The following is a 19,905-nucleotide window of genomic DNA, read 5'->3' on the forward strand; positions in this document are numbered from 1 at the left end:
TTAAATAATTATAATAATATTTTTGCAACTATTTGCATCGGTGTCAGTTGAACTGAAAAGTCAGTCAGAATAGTCAGCCTAGCCCACTAACATTAGCACTGATTCTCACTTGGCGGTACTTTTCGTTCATGTGATTTAAACACCTGCTGAGTCATCGCCAACTGCTGCACAGCTCAGTGTTGTGCTCATCCCACATTATACAAATGAGGTGGTCTTCGTAGCATTAGCCAACAGTTGTGGTGACGCCAAAATAACCATATCACCAGACTGTCAAAACTCACAGCGACAGGTAGTCCTGTAACCTCAGCACTCCGTACGTTACCCCCGTGATTCAAATCACAAAACGTAAGAAGTTGACCACTGACTGACTTTATTTTCTCATTGATAGATAAACTATACGGTGTTATGGACTAGGATCTGATATATGAGCTTTAACTGTTTGCTCTTGAGATCTAGAGTGTAGTATTTTATGTCAGCATTGACCTTGAGCTCACACTGTTTCAACTGCTGCTGCTGCTAATCAGCTATTCAACAGTGAAACACATTTTTCTGCCCAGTCACTGCACAATGTTCCGGTCGGGAATCAGGTAGTGGCACACTGAGCAAGGACTGTCAGATCGGTTCACAGTCTTTGTGTTGTCATGCATCTTGTCCTACTAAAGTGTCCTTGAGCAAGACTGTGAACTACCTGGATGTTTTGATCCAATTCCTCAGGATCAATAAAGCATTACCTGCCAGTTTAGTTTTAGTTGTAAGACAGGAAAAGAGTGCATTTTAAGAAGGCATTTTCTATGAGGAGTCACGAAAACCTCTGAAAACATCAACGTCAATGTAAATTAGCAATGCAAGGATGATGTTATTCAATGTTATTCTGACAACATAGAAGCTATGATACAGTATGTATTATATAGCAGTGTTTTTGTCAAAGCTGCAGCCCCCTAATGGAAATGTATCCTTTACAACTGAGTGGCCAATTGTCTGACACATCGGTCGATTGCTTTTAGAAGGATTGATTCTCTTTATCACATTTAAACTCAAGTAACATTCATCAACTTTTAAATGAGCACTCAATGACTTTTAGAGTGGTTGAGGAATGGGTTGGGGTCTATCTGGGTCAATGCAAGTAAAGCCTGACTTTATAATCTGGTCATTTTAGCTGCATTATAGGGAATGAGGGAGAAGGACATTAGAGTCTCAAGTCCCATTTGGACAGGTTTAATATTCCAGGAGGAGGTGAATATTTTCCCTGCTACAGAGTAACTAAAGTCATTGTTCTAGATGTTATTTCAGCTATGGTTATTTACAGGGGGTGGTTTGTAATTCACAAGGAAATTTTGCAGGCAAAGCAAGTCCCCTTGGCACGAGGCTTATCAAAATTTATTGTAAAATGTATATTATTTAGTTTGCTTAAGATTATATTACTGATTTGTGTGAGTGAAACTCTGGAATTTGTCTGCATAGCCCAGTCCCTCCAGGATTGCACTGACTTTCTGTGTAATTATTGTTGTCGCAGATGACCGAATTAGTAGTGGCGTTTCTCACTAATTTTCACAAAATTTGTATTGTTTTTGTGTTTGCGATACATTTCTGCAACATTGAAGTAAACTGTGAAACATTAGGATTGAAATCACTGACAATAAGTTCCAGCGAGGCAATGCAGTAACAGAATCTTGATTCATATTTGATCAGCACTGCCTAGTTTGACAGTTTGATCTGGGTTTTGTGAGCCTGGAGCCTTGCACTGTATCAACCAATCAGAGCAGCTAAACATCTGACGTGTGACTTCAAATCTGGACCGGTAATGCTACTCTGTCATTCATCGTAACAAACCCGCCCCCTATTAGATAAACAGCTGTGAATGGCCCGACCGAATCCAGGACAGGTGGAAATCTGTTTGAATGGGAGAGGGGCCAGATGTACCCACCAGAGCAAATGAAACGTGAGCTCGGCAGATCCGTCTGGTTCCCAGTATACATAATTGCAGGACAAACGCTGCCTGAGAAGACAGATTCCAGGGAAACAAAGTCCTATACACTCATCACATTATCTGACGTTTGCTTGTAAAAATGGTTCTGATTTAAATTATTTGTATGCCGAAAAATGCTATTATTGAGAGAAATTGTTCCGTTGATTCTTGCAATATCAAGATGAAATCCTGGAGGGACTAATAGTTATCCATGTGTGAGTCCATCCATGTGGCTGGCAAAAAGGTTTTCTGGGCCTCCGGGCATAACATAACGTGCACTTCTATTTCTAGCCACCATGCCGAAGTTGCTGCACAGAGCTTGTTCGATCCCTTCTGTAGTGGGCGTATCCATCAACGGCCATGTGTTTTGTTAATGTGTCACTTAAGGAAGCATTGAAGTAAAGCATGAATGTAAATATCAAACAGCATAGCAGTCTACAAACTGCGGCTCCCCGTCGGCTCTGAATGGTGATTAAATGTGTGATTGTGGGCTCCTGCAGGGGAAACCAGATGGGGCTCTTCTGGAGGTACCATTTAGTGAAAGTTGGTGTAGCGCTTTATCTCGTCGTCTTTCCAGTTAACACATGTAAATGGCTTGTTAATGTAGGCAGCATGGGCAATCAGCTGGCTGTATAGATTCTGTCTGCTCCAGTCAGTTATCTTAACCAATGATCTCTGTCTCTTGTATCGTGTTTCTTATTCGTTAATTACACAATTACTGAGTGTGTCTCAAACACACACACAAACATATGCACATATTCAATTACATATTGAATATGTGCATATGTTCTTATGCTCTTAAATACACACATGCACACAAAGATAAACAAGTGCACACAACCTCGCGCAGATCTGTACATTACAGTAAATATATGAAAGCGCATGCACATGCTCACACAACCATATTTACACACGTGTACATACGCACACATGAATAAGTATACAGTATGCACACAGAGAAACACACATTTACACACTCTCAAACTATGCACACAAATAAGACACAAGCTCACACAAGTGCAAGCATACACACATATAAATACACTAAAGAATAGGATAGCCGAAGCGGTATTAGTGCAGATACTGACCTTATTAAGTGGATCTTACCAGCAATCATGTGTCGGGTTGATCCGCATTAAATACAGTTTCTTTGTCAATGTCATTGTAAAATTCAGTCTTTTTGCTTTCAGTTATATTCATTCAGTCACGGCGGGCTACCAAGTCAGCTTTTAGTGCCACAGCTAAAAATGTGCTTTGGAAATCTCCCTTCAGTGGTTGTAGTTAAGGTTTTAATTGTTTTGTTGACTTTGCATTTTATGGTTTATGAATGAATCAGGGTGAGTCATATTTTGAGTTAGTGATCGGTTCTTTGAAGCGAGCCGGATCTTATGGCTTTGTTCCTTTCCGAGAGCCATTTAAAAGAACGGTTCATTGTTCTTTTTTTCTTTTGGGGGGTGGGGGTTATTAGCTTTATCTGAGAAATAATCACTAGGATAATGATAGGGTAAGATTTGGATCAGATTTACACTTAGACATCCCACCAATATAATTTAATTCCACCCAGCTGATGCGACACCAGCGTACGAGTCTCAGACAGTTTGTGACTAGAGTGGTAATGTTACTAGTACACTGTTCACGCCAAGGGCAGTGGATTTAGGGCAGGCAGTGAAATTTGAGCACAACGAACAGCTCTCACCAAGCACGACTCGGCGCCCTTTATTTGTACCAAAGAGCTGTTGAAAAGTCGTATCATTCTTGAATTTGAGTCATGGTTTGAACTATTAAGTCAAAATCATCCACTGCAGATATGATGGAGACTAACATTAGGAGTATTAACATTAACACTTTCTTTTTGTGCATATTTATTTACTTTTGCGGCCATGTTTTTGTAAATTTATCTTAGGGGCTTTCTTCAATTGAATAGGTGTGGTGGGTCTATCTATCTTAACAAGCTGCTAAAAATGTATGAGTGTGAGTCAGAATTGAGAGCTTCTTCGGTGTCCCGTGATGACCAAAATGCTTTTAAAGAGGCTTTTCCACCCTAAATTAAAGAATTTTAGGGGAACCTATAATTTTGGGGGTTTAAAACTGTCACCATAAAAGCTTTTTGCTGCCTCAGTACAAAAATGTCAACACCAGATTTCATCACTCATAGGTGATTAACATACACATTAATAGATACCTAATGTAAATCATTCTACTGTTCCTTTATTTTAATTTCTTTTAGATTACGAATTAGCATTCATTTCCTCCACAGTCTTCCACTGAAGCCTCCAGGCATACCTGATCTATTGCACAGCAAACTGTTGCAGGCATTGCGTATGTATTCTTTAGCTCATCACACTAACTACTATGGATGGCTAACCCTCTCTCATGTCTTCGTTATAGTCTCCCATCTGTCAGGTAATTGTACATTCTTTCCTTTTTTTGTGAAGAGGCCAAGTCTCTGCGTAATGAGAGCTTGTAACGTGGTTGCTGCTGTCTCTCCCGGTTCACCTCACCTGACAGTAGGTTCCACTTAGTACATGTTCCCTGTCTGAAAGCTGCACGAGGAAACCAAACAAAGAAACAAGATGATGTATGTGGCTGGCTCATGTACAGAGAGGGGGATTTCTAACCAGGCAATACTTCCACAATCCCGTCTCCCCCCCCATTGATAGAGCTCACAATTGAGCTATTACTATGGTTATTATCAGCAATTCCAGCTGTTTCAAACATGGAGCAGATTAGATGTGTTTAAACACAACTTCCATCTGCATCTCCACATCAGCTGAGGCTGTAAATAGAAAATGAACATACAGTTAGTTACTAACTCACTAACAGGCATTTCCACATTCAATGAGCCTGGAAGTCTCATAATTAAAATGTCGTCCCCTCTCTCATCGTATAATCTGGTAAATTACATTTTGTAATAGATAACCACAGAAATTCAATTCAGCTGAATAGTTTTTTTTATTGTCACAATGTTATTTAAATTGACGCATGCAAGGACTGCTAAAAGGGTTGATGACAGTTTGCAAATGGGCCCCGGGGTTAGATAAGGACCCAAGGAAGTTCAGTGGAGATGAAATCACATTGATAACACATGTATACGGTTGTGTTTATAACCGTTTCCCAGCAACCGCTCAAAAACAGCTCATACAGTCGTTGATGATTGGACAGGAGCTGATGACCTCACAGCCAGTAATGCACAGATGCAGCAGCCCTGAGATTTACAATGGAATTAAGTGACAACTGGTTATTAAAGGGCATTTTGTGCAGCTCACAAGCAAAGAGATAAAATAAAAGCGGTATGCTTGGACAAATGAGCTGCCGAGACCCATTTGTGACAGTGAGTTTGAGTCCAGATCTCAAATCGAAAAAGCTTCCAGTTTATAGGTTTTAGGCCTCTCAGGCTACATTCAGGTTGTGCTACCTTACTGGTGAAGGTAGTTGTTGGTAGCCTGGAAGGAAAACCTGCAGATAATACTAGGGGTTTTTGTTAATATTTTACAGTTAATATTTTCCTAAACAGACACTAGAATTGAACATCAGTCAAAGATAAGACAGAAAAGCTCTTTGTAGTAAAGATGCAAATATAACATTATCTATCAGAAAGAATCAGGGACTAAAAAGGATTTTAAGTAGGGTGAGTGCATTAACAATACAAATGCAAAGGTTTAGAGGTTTACATAGCATTTAAATTTTTTGTTTTACTTCCATTATTATGGAAAGCACAATAACCAATGTATCATAGTTTGTTATATACGTTTATTTATTTATTTTATTTTATTTATTTATTGTGCCCCCCCTCCACCTCTGAAACCAAACCTACGCACTTGTGTACATCAAATATGGCGCTAGAGCCATGTTGTGATTTTATAGGGGGTTATGTGCCAGACTATTTCTTCGCCCAGCGCAGTGACTTCAGGCCATGCTAGCTGTTTTCCCTGTTTCTAGTTTCTAGTCTTTATGCTAAATTAATCTCTCCTCTGACTTTGGACAGAACCAGGCTAGCTTTGTCTCCTTGCATCCAGATGCTACGCTAAGTTAAGCGCCTCCTGGCTGTAGCTACGCACATAGCACGTATAAGCGTGAATAAGCGTATCTCCCAGAAGTCTGAATTGTTCCTCAAAGGTCAAAGCTTTTGTTCATCTCAGAACTGCCCTTATCTTTCGGTTATAGCAGGGCCTTGAGGATATTATTATATTATATTTTACATTATGGAATAAGAAAGAAGCTTTCTGTTTGTTTTGGAAAATTCATTCCAGGCCTATGCCAAGAAATTACGGAGCCCCCTAAAGGTCATGGCGAGAATTTTTTTGAGGACTACTTTTGCATTCTCTCGCAATACTTTTCTTCTTCCATTCCTTCTGAGCCATATGTCTATTTGTAATGGAAGGTATCAGGAGATTCTCAAGTGAATGCATTTAGCATCGTTTATGGACACCTCACCTTATATGATGTCCATTGCAAAGACGTTATCAGATTCAACTGCACATCTGTAATTTTGCCTCTGGAGACGTCTCCTCTTCCTCAGTGAAACCCCTCTGGGGTCCAGTACAGTACAGAGTACAGTACTGAGTGAAACCGACAGCATCCTGCAGACTAACATACTGCTTTCTTCTGGAGAGACCTCTTGATCTAAGAATTCGTTAAAGTTTACTTTCACTAAATACATAACCTTGCATGCCTATTGAACAGTCATACTATATCAGCATGTCCAGTTCAAAGTAAAATTAAAACAGCTGATATACTGTTGCGTTGCACTGGGAGCAGCTGAGCGGAAATAGACATATGGTTCGGCAGGAATGGAAGTATTGTGAGGTAACGCAAAAGTATTTTGAGAGAACGCTAAATTTTGCGAGGGAACACAGAAGTAGTCCTCAAAAAAATTCTCGCCGTGACCTTTAGGGGGCCCCATAAGAAATAAATAGTTCCCAGTTGCTAAGAAACATCTTTGCGTGTCCTTTCAGAATCCAGTTTTAGTCTGACAGTTGAATCTGGTTAATTGTCGACATTTATCTGAACAAGTTCCTGTCATCAGCTGTCATATCAGGACAAAATTAAATCTTGTGCAAATCCATGTTATCGTCACCTAGAAATGTAAAATAAGATGTCTTCTGTGGTTTCTTTGTAGGAACAGAAAATGTGTTAAACAAAAGAAGTGTAAGGATTTGGGAAGTGATAGTGTTTAGGTACAAGTACTCTGTGATTATATGTAGGCCTACACACTGATGTATTCTCCTATATAATAATAAAAGCATGGTCAGTTACAAATCTTCACATTTGAGCCAGCAAGTTTTTTGGCATTTCTTCTTAGACAAATGACGAATAAAAGATGAATAGATTATCAAACTCTACAACACAAACATCCCAGTGGGGCGGCTGAAGACGTGACTCAAAACTCTTCTCTTCATCATTAGTAGCAGCAACACTTAAGAGACAAAAAGAGGGAAGGCTGGGACGGTGAAAGAGAGGCCGCAGAGTCTGGAAACTTAATCTGAAGGACGGGAGTTTGGATTCCTGGGAAAAGAATTAGCGCTGACACAGTGTGTGGACACAGTAACAGACGAAAGACTAAAAGATCATTTGACACATCAGGCTACTAGTCACTGACAACATGGATTTGCATGTAATTTTAATATTGTAAACCTTAATATTCAGATTTATTCAGGTGTTGACTCGAGTGTGTATTCTGTCACCAGCAGTTAGTTTCAGTTCAACATTCTGTTGCTAGTAGCAACCACTACTGGCAAAGTTTCAGCAGTTTAACTGACATAGTTACATCCGCCATTTTGTCAGCTATCTGACAAAAAAATATTCACAGCCATCTTTAATCTACTCCCCATATGCTCTTGTTGGAGCATTATCTGTAGGTACATTTTTTTTACTATAGCTATCTTGTTATTGTTGATTTGTAATTTGTTACTTAGTTTTCCTGCAATCTGTTTAGTGCTAAACAAGCTAGCCATTATGCTAGCTAGCTTTCCGAGGAATATGTTGCTAACACAACATTATAAGTTACTGTTGATTTAATTTTTACAATAACTTTGGTGTAACTGTTGTTTGAAGTATCTCATTGTTTTATAATAATCACAATCATTGGATTTGTTGTCCAATACTGTTTACACAGTTTCACAATTGCTTCCAGTAAAGACTGCTGTCTGCATCCTTTACTGGAAGTGTGTTAAGCTCACAGCATACAGTAACTGTGCAACACGCATGATGAGGGCAGAAGAAGTTATTTCTGATGTGTCCTCAGGCTGCACTTTTTAATCGCATTACAGGGTGTAAAAAATAACACAAACACCTTCCATATAATGGAATTAAAAATGCAGTATCAACACCTTTCCAACACCATTACAGCAACACCTGTCCAGCGGCGTAAATATATGCAGTGCAGGCAGGGCGGTTGCACTGGGGCCCGTGGGGTGGGGGGCCCATAGAGAGAGCAGGCCCTCCAACAATGTGTTGGGCGGAAGTGGAGAATGGGCCCTTGCGAGTGATTCAGATTGACACCTTGGAAATACACCTGTGTTCAAAGAAGAACTCACATTAAGTTAAAATTGGTGCCATTTGCTATATATCCCATTGAAAAGGGAAAACTTTTTTTTTTGTAAAATAGTCAGTAGCAATTGATAACAAAATGATATGCTTATTCTACATAAACTATAAAAACTATAAATAAACTATACAAAAACAATTCATTTAAATGAATAATTTCTTATTTTCTTTGGGGGGGGGGGTTGTCATATACAGATATGCAATGATGATTGCTAGGTAATATGTATGTTGATGTCCAATGGCAAGTCTCTATTTGATCATGTGACGAGACGATACGATATACAGTAGCTAGTTTAGGCGCTATCCGTGGGTCTAATAGCTTTCTCTTTGACCTCTACTCTCCCAATACAATAGCCTAAGTAACACATTCAACTGTAAAATCCAACACATCGTTGGTAATATATATATATGCCTAATGGTGTGTGTGTGCTTCAAAACTAGTAATTGGCATGCACTAGGGACCGTCATAATAGTGTGCACTTGGGCCTGTCGTAACTACCTTACGCCGCTGCACCTGTCTGTTGAATTCTCAACTCAATTGAGCATTGTAAGTTTTACAATGTCAGTGTCTACGGTGGGGCTATTGCATTGGATTATTTTATTTTATACACACTACTGTTTTTGTGTCTACACCCTGAGTTTTGTAGAATTAAACCAAGGTATCAGACTGACATATCAGGTTGATTTTAGCCTTCAGTTTAAAAACAAACAAACATCCTTATTCCCGCTCAAAGGGACTGCTTTGCAACCCGTACATTTTCAGCCTGAATTACAGTCTCAGAGGCTTTTTAAATTTGCCAGTTTTGGAGAATATTCTTTCCATGTTGTATGAAAGTGGTCCCCTCTGAGCAGCTTCAGTCCACAAAATATTTGTAAAGACCTTCAAAGGGTTAAATCATTGACTTTCTGAATGACTTTCAGATAGACTCTGTGCTGCTTAAAGCATCAAATAGATAATATTCTGGAAGGTTCAGTGCTTTATTTTGGATCCCATATTCTCCAGCGCAGTGTGATCTCTGGGGCGACCGAGTGATCCTGCTGCTACTTTGCCCTTTACAACATCACAGCAGCCATTTATGATGCGCCACAACCATCCTGCTCCTCTTTATAGCTCCCCGGAGAGACCGTCTATCCTTTCATTCTCCCCTCTAGCCTTTTTACCTCCACTCTTATCGACTATGGTATCCGTCTATCTATTCATCCCTGTCAATCTACCTGTGTGGGTGTCTAAATACACAATGCACACATCTATCTATCCATCAGTTTTGGTAGTTGATCAATCATACAAAGTCATTTATCAAGGAAAAATGCCAAACATGTACTGGTTACTGCCACTCAAATGTGACGATTTGCTGCTGTTGCTTTCTGCTTTATATTATAAATTAAATACATTTGGGGGTTTGACTGTTAGTTGGACAAAACAAGCCACTATTGTGTGACATTTTATTGACTAAATGGTTAACAGATCAATTAAAAAAAATCAAGACAGTAAGTGATCATGAAAATAGTTGGTTGTGACTAGTCATCCATCAGCTGTCATCTTGTCTTGTAATTGCTCATCCATCATGATGGTTATATAACGAAGAGGACAAAACAACAAAACAGAGCAGCAGCCACTTTGCTGTACTGCGGTGTGTTCAGTGTGGACGCCATAACTCTCTCTGCACATTCCTCTCTAACATCAGAGAGAAATTAAACATTATGTTTTGAGAAGAATTAATTATCGCATATTGCAAGTGCACATGGCTTCATCTGACTCCTCCTGCGAGACTGAGATTTCTGGAGGCTTAAGGGGAAGTTGCAAAGACAGTAATGTTGTGTAGTTCTTCTTTTAGCAAGCTTACAAAGCTCTCTTGCTTTACCGTTAAAAAAAACAAGTTTTTACTCTTTTCATTGTCTGTGAAGTTGCAGCCAGATACATATCCGCTAAGAATAAGCAAGAAAAATGTGATGGTGACATTTACAAAATTTGTGCAGGTTATAGTTGAAGTTTGAGATTCATCCTTTATTAGCATCACAGATGAAAGCCTTTCTGGTCACTTTGGGACAAAATTCATGGATCTTGGACCACCCAGGTTTAACTAAAATAACCTCAATATAAGTGTGTATTAGTGGTTAAAGAGAGAATCTTTTAATAGAAAGGCCACTGTTTCGGGCCCAGTGGCAGCCTAGAAAGTTGTTAGATTTTCTTGTCAAGACACTGAACTGGAGCTGAAATGATCAGTCGATTATTTAATTAGTCGATCAACAGAAAATAAATCTGCAACTGTTTTGATAATCGATTAATCATTTGAGTAATTTTTAATTTAGTAAAAATGCCAAACATTACCTAATTCTTTGAAATTGAAAATCTTTGGGTTTTTGTCTCTTGGTTGGACGATAAAAGCAATTTGAAGATGTCACCATAGGCTTCAGGAAATTGTGATGGGCAGCTTTTGCAATTTTCTGACGTTTTATCGACCAAACAATTAATTAATAAAATATTTTGCAGATTAATCGATAATGAAATTAACTGTCACAGGCCTACACTGAACCCAGCTGCCTGCTCACACATACATGTCCATAGGGTCCAAGTACGTATGGAGAAATGTAGTTAGATTATGTCTTAGCTGCTAGTTCTCTTTGTTTGGATAAGTAAGATTAATGCCATACAAACAGACGTCTGAAAATGAAGAGTGTTGTTCTCCATGAGAACTGCTGGATGGCGTATAGAGAGGAAATGCTTCGGTTTATGGAGACAAATGGCGACATCTGATAGTCAGCAGCTCCATGTGATTAGAAAGGTAGACCAGAACGAAATCAACCAAAGGCCAACAGTAGTTTGCACTGATAATCAGCTGTTTCGTCATGCACAGAAGCCTTAACTGGTATGAATAAGAACAATTTCAAGAAAGAGTCCATTAACTAAAGTTTGAACAGCTGGAATAAGATTGCTTTTTAAACAGAGTTTTATCTCTTATCTGTAAACTTGGTACAAAAATGTTTACATTGTTGTTCTGACCGAACAAAATAAACTGGTTTGAGTGAATGTGTCACATAAATTCCTCAAATGCTAAAAAAGTATATAAAGGCTATATTTTGTAAGTGACAGTATCATCTAGCTTTTACATTTTGATTCAGAAAGGATGTTTACCTTCCTCTGAGGCAGAACAGGAAGCCACATTTCAGCATTTCAGTGCTTGATTTGCTGCCGTCAGTTTATTTCTCTGCTTTTTATTTCTTTGATCGAGTGCATTTAGCAGAACATCCCTAAAAGGGTATTAGAGGTCGTGTTTGGCACAGCAATCAGGCCAACATCTGCCTGCATATGCACCTTTTTTAGGACTCTTGTGTGTGTATGTGTGTGTTAGAGAGGAAGCCTACCGCTTCCTGGCCTTTAAGCACGAGAGACAGTATCAGTAACAGAACTGCTGGCCTTAAGACCTTTTCTCAAACTAGATGCTTTTATGTGATGTCATGATAATACATTTCTGGAGACATTTTAATGATGACTGATGCTGCTTCACATTAACAGTACAACCAGAAAAAAATAAAAATAACAAGGGCACAAGTGTGGTCACCATGGAAACGGAAACTTTGATTTGCAAGACTCAAAACTGAGTCCCTTTGCCGGAGTGGCATGTGCCTCAAACAACACAACTGGAGCTATTTTTGGCTCTGGTAGTGCGCCACATCAAATGCAGACTCTGGAGTGTTCATCATGTACATTTCATCTAACAAAGGAGGAAAAGAAACAACAGATTATGAATAGTCATAGACCACTCCTGATACTTTTTATTTTGAAGGAAGGTTCCCGGTGGTGGTGAGCTTGGTGACCAGTTGTCAGGTTCAAGATGAGGAGAGTATTTAACACTGCCCTTTTTATAAAGAGACTGGAGGTACCTCACCTTAATAGGTCCAAACCATAGAAACCAGGTTATTTCCCTTTGATGCTGCTTTGCATTAGAAGATCTTTCAGATCTTTAAATACCCAGCACACACGTCAGCCTGTTTAGTTTACATACTCATTGGTAACTAAGGAATGTTTTTGTGTATTGGACTTTGTAAAGCAGAAGCAGTCAAGCTCACAAATGAAATCTCTATTACTCAGACCTCAGTCAGTGCTGTTGCTGTTGCCTGACCTAAATTATTATTTGCATCTTGGCAACAGTCACTGTAGGTCTGTCATAGTTATTATATCATCTCTTGATTGCAGTAATTAAAAGTAAAGAAAACTTTGCTCAGAACGTAATTGTTAATGGGCGCACAGTACACATGCATGTAGTCCCACGCATGTTCATATTTCAGAGGTTTCAGAGCCTTTGTCACCCACAAAACACGAGACTGAAGTGAATGAAAAAAGCTTTGTTTTGTCAGATTTTGTCAACGTGTAATCGAGCTTCTCTAATGAGGTTCAGTGCAGAAAAAATGCTTGATTGCATATTATCTTTTGAAAATAAATTAAAGCTGCACATATCAGTATTCTTATATTAACAATGGATCAAATGACTATGTGTAATATGAAGTGGGTTGCTCGTAGTGACAAACCCACAGATATTTATCACCTGACTCTGCAGTTCCCCTCAGCTCTGAGTGTTTTAGCGTCTTTCAGGTCATTATTTTAATTTTACGACCTGCAACCACTATTTTGATTAAGTCTCACCGCTCTCATCAGCATTGATTCAACGAGCAACAGCTCTAAAAACCTACTGTACACTATCTGCTCAGCACCAAACAGAAAGACAGACACAATTAGCAACTAGCTGGTGAACATAGTGGGAACATTTAACAGCTAATGAGACAGATATTTCCCCCAGGAGTTGGTGGAGACCAAAACAGTGGTAGAGGAAGTGAATATCAGACAGTTGGTCAGAAACATAACTCCAAATGAATGTTGCTCTGTATCAGCTGGATGTGTAACTAAGCATGTCCAGCTAACACGTTTGACATATTATCATCTTAATTGTTATGTCTATGTTGGGTTTACAGCTTGTTCGGTTTGGCAACAAAAATATGTGCAGCAGAGCAGGAGGTAAAACACAACCATAAATACATAAAACAAAGAGTGATGAGTAATCACAGCATTATTCACACGGATGAAATGAGGGAATGTCACGTCTTGAGTTGTCGAATTGCACTTCAAAACTAGCTCTTCGTCACGTCTGATCTCTAAATAGAAAACTGCTGTCACAGTTAGGGAAAGTGCTGCATGTGTGATCGCACCTATAATGTCATTTGCTGTTACTCATGTCATGAAAAAGAAATTGGCTTTCAAATACTTTCCTCTGATCGTCTACAGGCTCGTTCTCTTCTGTTTCTCAAACACAGTACAGCAGCTAAAACAAAGAAAATCTGTCTGTGTGTGGCAGGTAATAATGTTCTCATCTCCTGTTGGGAAAGTACAGTATCATCCTGTTTGACTCATAATCCCATCTATATTAAAACTGCATCATCAGTGGAGCAGCCACAGGCTATTTTTATGGCTACAATCTTAAATTTTCATGGCACTGATTCAATCCAGTGAAATTCAGGTCGTGAACAAAATTCAGAAATTGCTGTAAAAAAAAAGGAAAATATATTCAATCACCTCTGACCTTACTGAGAGTGAAGTCCTTATTTTTGTGTGTATTGCAGTTTAGACATTTTGACCCGAGTGCATTGACTTTGAAAAATGAGACTAACCCCGAGTTTGTAGCTCTAAGACTGAGCCTCCTCATGTCACATCGTGAACATCACATATGAATGAAAGTTACTCTGAGTGGTATAGGTTTGGCTGAAGTGTTTCACATGTCTTATCTCTCCTGGTAGATCTGCACTCCTGACCTGGTAGTGTTCCTGGCCTGCACCAACCACCGTTTGAAGGAGAGGCTGCATAAACGGGCCGAGCAACAGGGACGACCAGACGACAACCCCAAGGCCATCGACCGCCGCCTCACCAACTTCAAACAAAACACCATTCCTCTGGTCAAATACTTCCAGGAGAGGGGCCTTATTGTTACAGTAAGACGTTTTCCTAAAGCAGCCCGTTTTCTTTAGAAATTACATTCATATTGAATGATTCTGCAGTGCTTGATTTAAAACCATCAGTGTCAACACAGGAAGTAGTGTGTTTGTAATGAGACAGGAAGTGAGGTTGTGGAGGTTTGGGTGTTGGAGGCGCGTTTAGCAAGTCCAGCTTTTGTGCCAGGGACTGAAGTTAACTTCCTGGCACAGACGAACAGTTATGCTATGATCATGTCATGTGGGATGGAAAGTAGCAATGGGATGTTTAAAAGTCCAGTGTGTAACATTTAGGGGGAGCTATTGGCAGAAATGGAATATAATATTTATAAGTATGTTTTCATTAGTGTATAATCACCTGAAAATAAGAATTGTTGTGTTTTCGTTACCTTAGAATGAACGGAGAGCGCCATGTTGCACCGCCATGTTTCTACAATGTCTAGACAAATCTAGACAGTCTAGACAAACCAAACACTGGCTCTAGATAGGGCCATTCACATTTTTCGCGAGTTTCGCGGCCACCATAGTTTCTTCTACACGCTTGGAAGGGGCAAGCAGTATTCAAATGGTTGCAAACTGCAATTTCACCGCTAGATACCACTAAACCCTACACACTGGACCTTTAAGTGTTTATGTCATTGGATGACTGCCAGTCTTATGGTAAACAATTCTCTAAAGTATTTCAATAATATTACCTAGCTAACAAATTATTTGCAAAGGGAGTGAATGAGTGACAGTCATCTTTGGTTGAACAATGGTTGTATGAGTTGGTCGTGTACTGTGCATGGTCAATAAAGCACTACTTACTTTGAACAATGTACTTTAGCTGATGTGGGGCGACCATGTTTATTCACCTTTTAGAGCACTTTCATATTATGTGTATTATGTTACATACCGATATACTGTATCTGTGATAGGCCCCATATCATGCCCATATTTCATTTCATCGGCCGATAAATAATCAACATAACCAAAGATATTTAAATATTCCTAACACAGACAAAGTGAAGGAGGCTTGCAAACTGTATCTGTTTAGCTCTTGATTGTTTTGCGAGATTGGAACAGAGAACCGAGTGTTAATTGGAGACCACTGGGATCTTCATTACATTGTGTGGTTTGGTGCAGAGGGGCATCGAATTACCCTTGGTATGTGTGAAGCAGGTGCTAATAGAGCTATTGGCTCCTACAGCCAATGGGAAGCGGCTGCCCACTCTTCCAGTGGGAGTCTTATTGATCTGTCTGAGTCTCAGCGCAGAGGGAATACCGAATAACTCCTCCAATGTATTACTGTGAGAAAGAGATTTAGTTTGCATACTTTTAGACTGTTGTCTGGGGGCATCTTAAAATCATAGTGGCTCTCACATTAAAGTTAGAAAGAATGAGAATATAATCAGATGCCCTCCAGAAGTCAGAGCCTGCAGTTTATGTGTCAGTGCTGTCTCCCTCTCTTTAGCTTTGTGTGGTTGATGCTATAAGAGTAGAAGTGAAAATGCCAGCGAAGCGAATGAAACAACTCTGGGACTCCAGACGCATTGGAATTAAATCTGTGTCTGTATTTTTATTGCAAAAACGTATATTTCTCCTGTGTAATACCTTTTCCAATTTCTTTTGGAATATTGCCTTTTTGATATTCTGCTTATTGCGTTCTTGTCTGTCTCCCTCTTTCCCCTGCTCTCTTGTTTCTTCACAGTTCACAGGTCTTGAGTCTAGTTTCTGTATATACCGATACTATATATTTGCGATGTTTTCCTGCTGGACACTCAATCTTCCGTTCCATCCATCTATTTTCTGTACACGCTTGTTAAGGTTTCCAAGAGCCTCTACCTGCATGCACTGAGCAAGATGCAGCGTACATTTTGAATAGTTTGTACTCTTTACTGGTATTTTTGAACAGACAGTTTCTGATTTAAATCATAATTTTGCCAATTTTAGGCAACATTCTTGTGTGTTCAGACAACATTAAGGCTGCAACTAACAATTATTTTTATTAACGATTATTATGACTATTATATTCTCAATTAATCAAGTAATCGTTTGGTCCATAAAATGTCAGAAAATCACACAAAAAAATGTCCACAATTTCCCAGAGTCTGAGATGTTTTCCCCAAATGTCTTGCTTTTTATTCAGTTAACTATGATAGGAGACTAAGAAGAAGAGAAAATATTCACATTTTAGAATCTGAAACCAGTGAATTTATGGCGTTTTTACTATAAAAAATGACAATTTCTAAATTAAAGATTAATCTATTATCAAAACTGTTGCAGATTAATCTGTCGGTCGATTAACTGACTAATAGTTTGAGCTCTTTTGTTAAATGATTAAAAATAACATTTTGATATCAGTATGAATTCTCAGGTATCATCAAAAAATGTTTACTGATGTTTGACAACTTGCTGAACTGAGAGCTCAGCCATCTACTGTCAAACTTTGTAAATGCCATGTTTCACGGCAGTTGTTATGATATCGTGATGATATTCAGCCATGGTTGTTCCAGTTAGATAACAAAAATGCCTCCAAAGAAAAAAAAATTGGCAAGAAAAGTTAGAAAAGCTATATCAACAGTTGTTTTTACAATATGTAAGTGTTTTGTTTTCCTTTAATGTTGGCAGGAATCTGCAAACCACAAATGTACTACAGTACCAGATCTGCGTGGCTGCTGTATATATAAGTCACAGTTTATACTGTCCTCGAGTTGATTAGTTGTCCTTATTCAAAGCTAGAAAGTTAGCTAACAGTGTGAAGTCCTCCCATAAACACAAGACGCATATGTTGGATATTTAATGAAGATTCACAATTTTGTAAAACTGCAGCAAAAGCACAAATGGCAAACTGAAATCAGAATATAATCAATACACATTATATAGGCACAATGTAATTGTTAGGAACAGAAAATGCTGAGTCACAGGGCAAGCAGTGCTAATTACCAACTTGATGTTTTTTTTCTTTTCTTTATCGTCTATGCTATGCTTATTATAAATTTTAAAAATGATTATAATGTGAACAGGAAGCCATCATAGGGAGGTTAAAGTAGGTGTAATGTGATCCCGTCTTGACTGTAGTGTAAAGCCCAGCGGCTGAATTTCTGAAGCAATTCTCTACAGCGGTGGTGTAATGCCACTGTCGCGTAAAGTGTGTTTAAGTGTTCCAATTTTACATCTTCTACAAGCCACTTCACAGGTAGTTATGATACTGTTAAGTGGGATTTTGAGTATTAAATCCTGCAGATAACATTGTAGTGCAAGAGTCCATCTGAACTGATGTAAAACTGGAGTTGAGATGAGGTTTCTGCTGCCTGCTACATTTTGTAAATCTCTCCACATCCTCCCTGCATTCCCAGTGGAGCCAACTTAATTAAGACACACTGAGTGAGTGATTATGAAGTAATTTGTTTCTTAAGTGCAGGCGTATGAAAATGCAGTGCTGTGTTTAGTTTTCGCAGTAAAATTGTCTCAAACGAAACTCTCCACAAGCCCATTTTTATCATTCTTGATGCTAAATATTTGCTATTTGGTTAATTTTGGACATCATCCATCCAGTTTCACATCAACAGCTTTTCAGATTTGCAGAGAAACTGAACTCATATATTTCAGTGCAGGACAAAATGACCAAATGGCTTTTTGAAGGTTGTAACATTCTACATGTTCATTGTGTTCATTCATGTACCTTATTTTATCACGTACAGGGGTGTATAAAGCTTATGAAAAATGCCCTAAAGGCCCTGAACTTATTTTCTCAGTCAGCTCCTCACTATGAATGATGGCGTCCTACATGAACACACTATTTTCAGCCAAAGAAAGAACTATTTTATTTCACAGAGAGATTTGTGTTTTTGTCTGCGCTCTTCTCACTGGTTTGCAGTGGGCGGGGCTGAGTTGGAAAAATGTGATGTCACATACTTTCATGCACCAATCACAGTTTAGCAACATTTGAATCAAAATGTTATGACAGTTGAAGGGTTGTTGCCAGGCAACTGTGAATCAAATCTGATCAAACCACACAGTCCTGATGACGCAGATTAGCTGAATTTTTTAATGTATCTCAGGATGTTGTTTCTGAACTTAAACTTATATTATTGCTTATTTAGTCATGAACATTTAATGTTGTAAATAAATACTTTTTTTCAAGGGTTTTAACTATAGTAGCCACAGTTTTTACCTCAGTTATCAGGCCAGTTTGGCAACTCCTCACTACCAGCACTAACACAGAGCTGTAAATCATATATCAGATGACTTATTACATCTGCCCTAAACAACAGAAATAGCATTTAAAGCTATTAAACCAACTAAGATCCCTTGCAGGTATATTGTCCCTTTGCAATTTGACATGTGTTATTGAAAAAACACCTTGGGTGTAGCCAATTTCCCCTCCTTCCATACCTGTGAATGAAAGAAATCTGCACTCCTCACTCGAGTGATTTGAACATTTTGAGAGCTCATCGATGGATTGTCCCTCTGGTGAATTGCTGTCACCACTCTCTTTGTGTGCTGCAGCGTCAACAGACAGTCACACAGTCTTGACACCTCGGAAATCAAAGGTTGGCACAGTCTGGAGCACTCTTAAAAACAACTTCATGACAAATGATGTCCACTCTGAACGCTCTGGAAGTTCTTGTTCTTTAGAAATAAAATCATAAGAGCTTTACAGAGACAAAAGTATCTAGATGTGTGGAGGATTCTCAGTCAGAGATGGTATGTTGAGAGGGTTTGCTTTCTTTCCAATGACACTGTCTTTTCACGCCTTCAGCTCTTGAACTGCTGAACCTTGTTTTATTGCACATTTAATCCCGCAGAACTTGAGTGCATCGTGTTTGTGTGTGTTCACGAGACCTTTGAAATGTTCTGTTGTGCCCTTTATCTAAATATCCCAGTTTACTTTTTCTAACATAAGTTCAAAAACTGAAAAACAGACAGCAGAAAACCTTCCAATCAAAGACTGCCATCAGTTCTGAACAGGTGAAGCCACGGCAGACTACAAAGTATGATCTTCATCCACGTGAAACTGGTATGGTCAGATTTTCTTCAGTAGTCTGTCGACCACTGGCACAAATTTATTAAATGCCAGACATGCAATCTTGTGATTCCTAAAATTTACATGAATGCAGCACCGTAGCACAAGCACGTGACATACAGTATGTTGGTGTTCAAGTTTGCAGTCTGCTGTAGTGCAAAACGTTCTCAAATTGTTGTAAATTGTTGTTAATAACTGTTAGATACAAGTTATCCTGGCCATTCAAATTAATAATAATAATTAAATAGACTGACCTTCTCACAGCAACTGTGACTGACTTCCAGCGTTCCTGGTTTTGAGTAGGGTGTTTGCGACAGTCTGGTAGAGAAATAGTTTAATAGCCGTGGCTACTTCAGGCACACTTGGTAATTGTGGTGCCTGATGATAAAAGTGGTGCTTTATGAAT

The 19,905-nt window shown here is 38.9% G+C and overlaps 1 protein-coding gene across 1 annotated transcript in view; it reads left to right on the forward strand.

Moving 5' to 3' along the window:
• The window catches only part of ak5 (adenylate kinase 5), an 80,370-nt gene that overhangs the window by 12,156 nt on the left and 48,309 nt on the right, over positions 1-19,905 (forward strand). Inside the window, exon 6 of the mRNA XM_044219865.1 lies at positions 14,300-14,491. Coding sequence (XP_044075800.1) covers positions 14,300-14,491 — 192 coding nt within the window. The remainder of the gene's footprint in view (positions 1-14,299; positions 14,492-19,905) is intronic.

The sequence above is a fragment of the Siniperca chuatsi genome, linkage group LG13 (assembly GCF_020085105.1).
Source record: "Siniperca chuatsi isolate FFG_IHB_CAS linkage group LG13, ASM2008510v1, whole genome shotgun sequence".
NCBI classification, from domain to species: Eukaryota; Metazoa; Chordata; class Actinopteri; order Centrarchiformes; family Sinipercidae; genus Siniperca; species Siniperca chuatsi.